Source organism: Octopus bimaculoides, chromosome 5 (genome assembly GCF_001194135.2).
Source record: "Octopus bimaculoides isolate UCB-OBI-ISO-001 chromosome 5, ASM119413v2, whole genome shotgun sequence".
Taxonomy (NCBI): domain Eukaryota; kingdom Metazoa; phylum Mollusca; class Cephalopoda; order Octopoda; family Octopodidae; genus Octopus; species Octopus bimaculoides.
The window spans coordinates 13,211,358-13,218,757 of record NC_068985.1 but is presented as its reverse complement, the minus strand read 5'-3'; the positions used below and the strand labels follow the sequence as shown (position 1 = coordinate 13,218,757).

At 35.3% G+C, this 7,400-nt stretch overlaps 1 protein-coding gene across 1 annotated transcript in view; it reads right to left on the bottom strand.

Annotated features, from left to right (window-relative positions):
* The window catches only part of LOC106869057 (LWamide neuropeptides-like), a 103,647-nt gene that overhangs the window by 48,235 nt on the left and 48,012 nt on the right, over positions 1-7,400 (bottom strand). The window contains exon 2 of the mRNA XM_014914567.2: positions 962-1,631. Coding sequence (XP_014770053.1) covers positions 962-1,619 — 658 coding nt within the window. The 5' untranslated portion in view covers positions 1,620-1,631. The remainder of the gene's footprint in view (positions 1-961; positions 1,632-7,400) is intronic.

The following is a 7,400-nucleotide window of genomic DNA, read 5'->3' as shown; positions in this document are numbered from 1 at the left end:
CTATCTATCTATCTATCTATCTATCTATCTATGTATCAATGTATCTATCTATCTATCTATCTATCTATCTATCTATCTATCTATCTATCTATCTATCTATCTACTGACAATATCTGATCATGGAGGAACATGTTTTTGTGCAAAATCTAGGCAGTGAATGGGAGAAGGAAAAGCAGGGAAACAATGACTACAAAATAACAGCCTCAGGGTAATTGTATATGACGGTATTCAAACTAAGAATGAAGTTCTTTAATTATTTTCTGAACAAAATTAGCGATGTAAGTAATGCGATTTAGCATCCCGACCAGAACTTCGCCTCTTGGGCCATGGCTCTTACCAACGATATTTTTAATGAAATGGAACTAATAATTACTTTATAATATCAAATTGTGGTTGGAGAGAGGAACTGGCAGACTCGTTAGTATACCGGTCTAAATTCTTTGCAGCACTCAGTCCATCATTACGTTTCGAGTGCACATTCCGCCAGCGTCAATTTTTGACACTCATTCTTTAGAGGTCGATGAAATAAGTACCAGTGGAACACTGGGGTCGTAGACTTTTCAGCGCCTTATATATCTATCTATCTATATATATATATACTATGTGACATAAATTCCTCTATTTACATACTATCGAGGTCTCTTTCTTTCTATTGTTGTCTTTTCTATCAATATATATGCATACACTCGTAGATATATCTCGATGGTGGCTTGAATATTTGACGCATCGAACGAAGATATATTATAGATAACCTTCCATTTTTCTATCCAAAAGGGTTTAAACCGAATATTATGCTTGGACATTTACCGCTCGAAAAACAAAACACCCCGCCCCACAGAACTTATATATTGTTTTATATTTTTCGCCCGTTTATGATCTTTTCGGTTCCTGCGTAAAGCTTATAGTGAGTGTTCGATAAGTTGCAGGCGTAAAAAGTGAACGAATAAATGTTTTGACTTACCTACTTTGATTCCAGATACATCTCTTTTCCCGAGGTGACCGAACATCATAGAGTCCATACGTTTTCCTAGGGTTCCAAACATATTGGGGTCCATCTTTTTCCCTAAACCACCGAATAACATGGGGTCCATTCTTTTCCCTAAACCTCCGAATAACACTGGATCATATCGTTTACCGGCATAGTTGATGTAGTCGGGGCTCATGCGTTTTCCTAAACTACCGTACAGCATTGGATCCATTCGTTTCCCAAGAGATCCGAACATTGCAGGATCCATTCTCTTTCCAAGGCTACCAAACATATATGGGTCTATTTTCTTATCTTGCTTTTCTCTACCGTCCGTGTTGAATCGTTTTCCCAATGATCCAAACATGTTGGGGTCCATTCGTTTTCCTAGATTACCGAACATCATGGGATCCATTCCACGTGCAATGACACGAATGTTTCTGCCCAATTTTGAATATTGTTGTTGTCGTTTATCTAGGCCTGAAGGATAATATGTTGGATCTAGTGATTTGAAATCGTCATCTATAATACTTCGTTTGTCGGATTCGCTGTCATCTTCGGAATGTGTTTCTAGAGATCTTGTGTATTGAGCAACGTATAGGTGAAGTAGGATACTACAGAAAAGTACCTTCATCCACATACTGCTTGGAGTCATGGCGCAAAATATCTGAAATAAATCAGGAAAGAAAAAAGAATATAAATCAACGGTCGGTAATGTTTAGACAACCAAAATAAATTACATCATTACACATTTTCTTTTCAAACGAAAAAATAAACAAAAAATGAGAAATTATTCCTTTATTGCAATTCGTTGTTATCAATAGTTAATTAGTTACAGCAACACCGAATTAAAGTAACAATTGACCCTCTGACAATACTGCAAGCAAATACCTGCTAAAAACAACAATATCAGCAGTAACAGACAATATCTAACTATGGTAACAGCATAAACAATACCATCATCTGCAACAACAGCTTTGGCAATATCAGCGTTAACAACGATGCTGGAAATGTGGGTGGCCATGTTGTTGCTATTGTTCGTGTTGTTCTTTAGATCTAGGGCGTCTCTGAATTAAAAGCCTTATGACCAAAAGCTGTCCAGCCATGACCAATAGATTACAAAAGTGCACTTCATTCTTAAGACTCTACGATGAGATTGGAAGTAAATTTGGAGCTGTTTATAGAACTAACCGCAAATAGCGTCCCTCAACTTCGCCAACGATACTTGTTGTTTAACCCCAGGCTAATCCTGGTTGATCATACTTCTAAACAAGTGCCTTTTCAGCTGTAAATAAACGAATACTATAAAGTATAACATCTTCATAAACCAAGTCCTTCAACTTGGTTTTAATCTGCTTCTCTAACATCAAATCTTTTACTTATTTGACTAATATTCTCAGGAAACAAATGAATATTATATAATCTTCTTATAACAAACAAATCAATGTATGATGCCTTGTGTCGGACAATAGAATATTATTAATGGTAGTAGAGCTACAATGGAGATATTGCTGATTAACAAAATTTTTATTAAGATTAGAAAACTGTTAGAAGTTCAGACAAAATTATAAGTGACCAGCTCTCAATGACATGAGCTCCATTATAAGATTGATGTAAAGCTTTCTAGGATCTTTCATTTGGCTTGGAAAGCGTCGATGATATTGATACGGGAGATATCTTGTATTACCAACTTCTGGTGTTCCACAAAAATTCATGCCATTCCTTGTGTCTAAGAGAGAGCTTTCCATGTGAAGATTCACGGACAACTTCCTTGATTTGCATAAGCCAGCGCCTGGAATATCCTCTTGCATCGATGAAATTAAGCATCATAAAGCTCATATGGAAAAGAACAGAAAAGTTCGTATTTGTCCTTGCTCTCCGTGTTATCTCTTGAAAGTATTAGCTAAAGAGAACGTTTCCATACCACCATTTGAGCAGTTAGAAATAGCTACCAAATTACACGAAAGTCATGCTCTACTGTGCAGACAAAATGTGGGACACACTATGATATAAGTGTACATACAAGTGATATATTCATGTGATAAACAGCTTTCATATAGGTGCCATGTCAGAAGTGGCCTGAGGCTGATTAACAATGTAAAAAAAAAAAAATTAAATGATATACAAAATCTGATTAGACATTACAGCAGACATAGAATATCCAAATATCTAAAAATGCATAACAAGTAATAAAACGCTACATATTGCAGTATGTTCTACTTTCTTCATTTTGAGAGGGACAGTATATACCTGGAGCAACATTATTACTACACTGTAAGAATTTAGACCTTCGACCCTTAATCTACGCAAATAATATATCCTAATAAACATAATCGGGGAAAAAATCACGAAATTTACAACACATTTTTCTTTCCTTACATTTCTCAGATTTGCCTGTGGTATATTACTTTGGGTAAAACATATACATAACTAAATAATTAGATTGAAAGAAAATTTGCTATTTTCTTTGCTGTTGATTTCTGATATTGTTAGTTATGTTGCCTACGCTATTATTTATGTTGTTTTTTATGAGCCAGATTCAATTAGTTTCATGTAGCATATATGTTAGACAAAGAAAATAGATTTAATGCTTAAACACACACACACAAGCATTCACTTACACGCACAGATATTTATACATGCTATATAATTCTATGCACACACAGATATGTATGGGAATAAGGGGCGTGAATGTATGTGTGTATGTGTGTACGTGTGTGTGGGTGTTTTCTTTTTAATGCTGAAAGCTAGTTTATAATCTTAAGAAAATTATTACTGTTTCGACCAGTGTGGAGGCGAAGAATGAATATAAAGCACACACACACACACGCAGACACGCTCATGCGCGCGCACGCATGAACGCACACACGTTTACACACACGATCACACACATACACACACGATAACACACACACACACACGTACATAAACATGTGTGTATATATAGAAAAATTCTTTGAATGTAAAAACGACTTCACGTTGATGTTTATTAGTTCTGTTATTTTGTGAGCAATATACATACATACATACATACATATATATATATATATATATATATATATATATATATATGTGTGTGTGTGCGTATACACACTCATATATATGTATGTATGTAAGTGTTTGTATTTTATGATCTAAATTTCCTCTTTTCTTTATGCTTATATCTCTTCGTCTGCGTATTGTTCATGGAGCTTTTCTCGTTTTCTTGTTAATGCTGTGAGAGTTAGTATAAAATAAAACTAACTGAATATTCATATTGTATGTGATGTTTGGATTACTTTTGTTTTTTGTATTTCATTGCTTTGTTTTTTTTTGCTTTAAAAAACGAAACACTTTGTTTTGTGACAAATAACGGGAATTTACTTGAAAACACACAAACAAAGAAATCAGTAAACAAAAAAAGAGCAACAAAAATATCAAATAAATTTCAGCAAAAAAGAAAGATAAAAAAGCAACCAAACGGACACACAAAAAATAATTGAAACACGGCAATAAATATATTCGATTAGATTCTTCCTAGCAAATATTATGGAGGAAATAAGTAGTGCTTTTAAACTTAAATAGTATACAAAAGATTGTTGAATGTAGAAATTATAGGAATTTGTACAAAATAGTTCGTTTCTTATACTTTCAACTGCTCTTTTGTTTCAAATAATACTTATTTGCACTTTGAAAACTGAAGTTTCATTCTTACTGGATTTTAGTGAAAGCACTAATCAATATTTATAAGAAGGATAAAAGTTGTGAAGAGGCAGCATCGGCAGAACATCGTAAAACGACTTGCGGTATTTTATTACAACCCACACTATTTGAATTCTGAATTAAAAACTCACCCAATCTTTATTTTCATATTCTAAGAGGGGGTGGTTAAGTTCCAATTGCATACTGGGAACTATTTTTGTGGGCTAGTCCCTTTGTCAAAACGGAAGATTATTGCAGAAGATAAGTAGTAAAAATGGTAAAGTGCCACCAACAGTTGCCGCTAGTTGGTTTAATTTCTTTACGTTTGGCGGTAATATCTCCGCGGGGCTAAGGCGGCGAGCTGGCAGAATCGTTAGCACGTCGGGCGAAATGCTTAGCGGTATTTCGCCTGCCATTAAGTTCTGAGTTCAAATTCCGCCGAGGTCGACTTTGCCTTTCATCCTTTCGGGGTCGATAAATTAAGTACCAGTTACGCACTGGGTCGATGTAATCGACTTAATCCCTTTGTCTGTCCTTTTTTGTCCCCTCTATGTTCAGCCCCTTGTGGGCAATAAAGAAGTAATAAATGTTAGCACGCCAGGCGAAATGCTTAGGGGTATTTCGTCTGTTCTTACGCTCTGAGTTCAAATTCCGCTGAGGTCGACTTTGCCTTTCATCTTTCCGGGGTCGATAAAGTAAGTACCAGTTGCGTATTGGGGGTCAATCTAATCGACTGGTTCCCTCCGCATAAAATTTCGAGCCTTGTGCCTAGAGTAGAAAGAATATCTCCGCTGGGTTGCTTTTTTGGCGTTAAAAAAATGTATTTGGGAAATAAGTGCAAGCATTGAATTGTGGGAAAGACACGTTTTGCAACCAATTGAGTCTGCGTTTAATCCGAACTACACGGAACTTTAGGCAAGTCACTTCTTAAAGCCATGCGTTGAATAATATTTATGATTAGGTCTTCTTTGAAAGAAACTGTAGAGCCATCCCTCACATGAATGGACTTGTGTACTTGCGAACCTACATCTGGTCGTATAACTTAGTTTTAAATATTTGAATTCTCATACAGTGGTACAAAATTATGACACTAGATTTTGTCACATGCTGAACCTAACAAAATAGTTGCATATTAATTCTTATAGATTCGATTTCAATGAAGATTGGGAATCTGAGATAGGATACAACAATATGCAAAGACGTTAAGAATATTCTCTGAAATATCGTTCACATCGTCGGTGCAATTTATTGTAGAATTGTCAAAGCATCGATCATTCCAGTGGACATTACCATAATGCCTGCACGTGGAAGAGAGTCAAAGAAATTAAAATTGTAGTTCTGCCAACGACTGAATATGTCAAAGAGACGTGGATTGTTTACAGCAAGCACAGCCAAAACCACCTCTTAAATTCAACTGGGGATCTGGCTTCTCAGGTTTGGGCACATTGTCAGAAATTATGAAGAAAGACTTTTAAAATATAATTCCTATAAGCTTTTAGCAGGTAAGTGCTTGGTCCCTGGCCAGAGGAAATAATATGAGAACCAACATGATATCCCTAGAAAACAATGATGGGTGGAGCATAGAGAGATTTGCTTTTTTAAAGACTTCCGTGATATGATAACATCAAGAAAGGCACCATAGCGTCTGGAAAATCAAACCGAGTGGAACAGATAAATTAACTAGTACAGAAATTCAAGTCGATTTTACAAAATAAGGAGTTATGAGGCACCGTCAGACTGCACTCGAGTTCTCTGAACCCATATGCAGTGTCACAAGCTTCAGTGATGTTTATAAACAATGTGTACATTGTCATAAATGTGCTCTTATTCAAATAAAGTCGCAGAAATTGAAGAACGTGGAAATGAAAACTGTAAACGAAACATCATGTATGTCAACATTAAAACACTGTAAACAGAACAGCATGTATGTCAACATTAAAGCTGTCCTCTGTACTGAGATTGATGTTCTTCATTATATGTTTGTATTTATAGATTCTGAGTTGTATTATGAGAATAATCTTAGTTTTAAAACTTCTTCCGCCTTCGGAGCCGTCTCCAATAATTTCGTATAATTTTTTCATCTTTTGAATCCCAATTTTTCTTTATCTGTTGTGTTTCGAACAATGGAACGCCAGAGTATCCATTGTATTGGATTTCTAGCTCAAAAAATGTTTACCACCTTCCTTAACGCTGTCATTTTTGTCTTCTTCTATTGTCTGCCAGTGTTACCTCGCCTTCTTTTAAACTGGGAATAGATGTACTACGGAACACGATCGTTATTATTTTTTATTTGAACAACACGAACTCTTAATTTCTTTAGTCACAAGTATACTATACCATAAAATTGAAGGTAAATTGCTTCCTTGCAATTGTAAGAAAACAAAACACAAAAAGTACCAAACAACAAAAACAACGAATGATCTGCAAACTGTTTTGCAGATAATTTTGATAGCTGGGATTTGGTCGCCATTGGAGCTGTTGACGATTGTTGCGATAAAGACACAGAACAATCACACACACATGTCTTATTACCGATCAGTCTTGAAATGCTATGGTTTAAACTATTAAGTAATGAATTAACAGCCTACAAACTAAAACAGTGTGAGACATGGCTGAGTATTCCGTAGAGGGGAATACATACAAGTATGCATTCGCTATGTCACTGTGTGAAACGGTTGGATATACAGATACATATATTTATGCATACATATCGTTGAATATGTATATATATATATATATATATATATATATATAT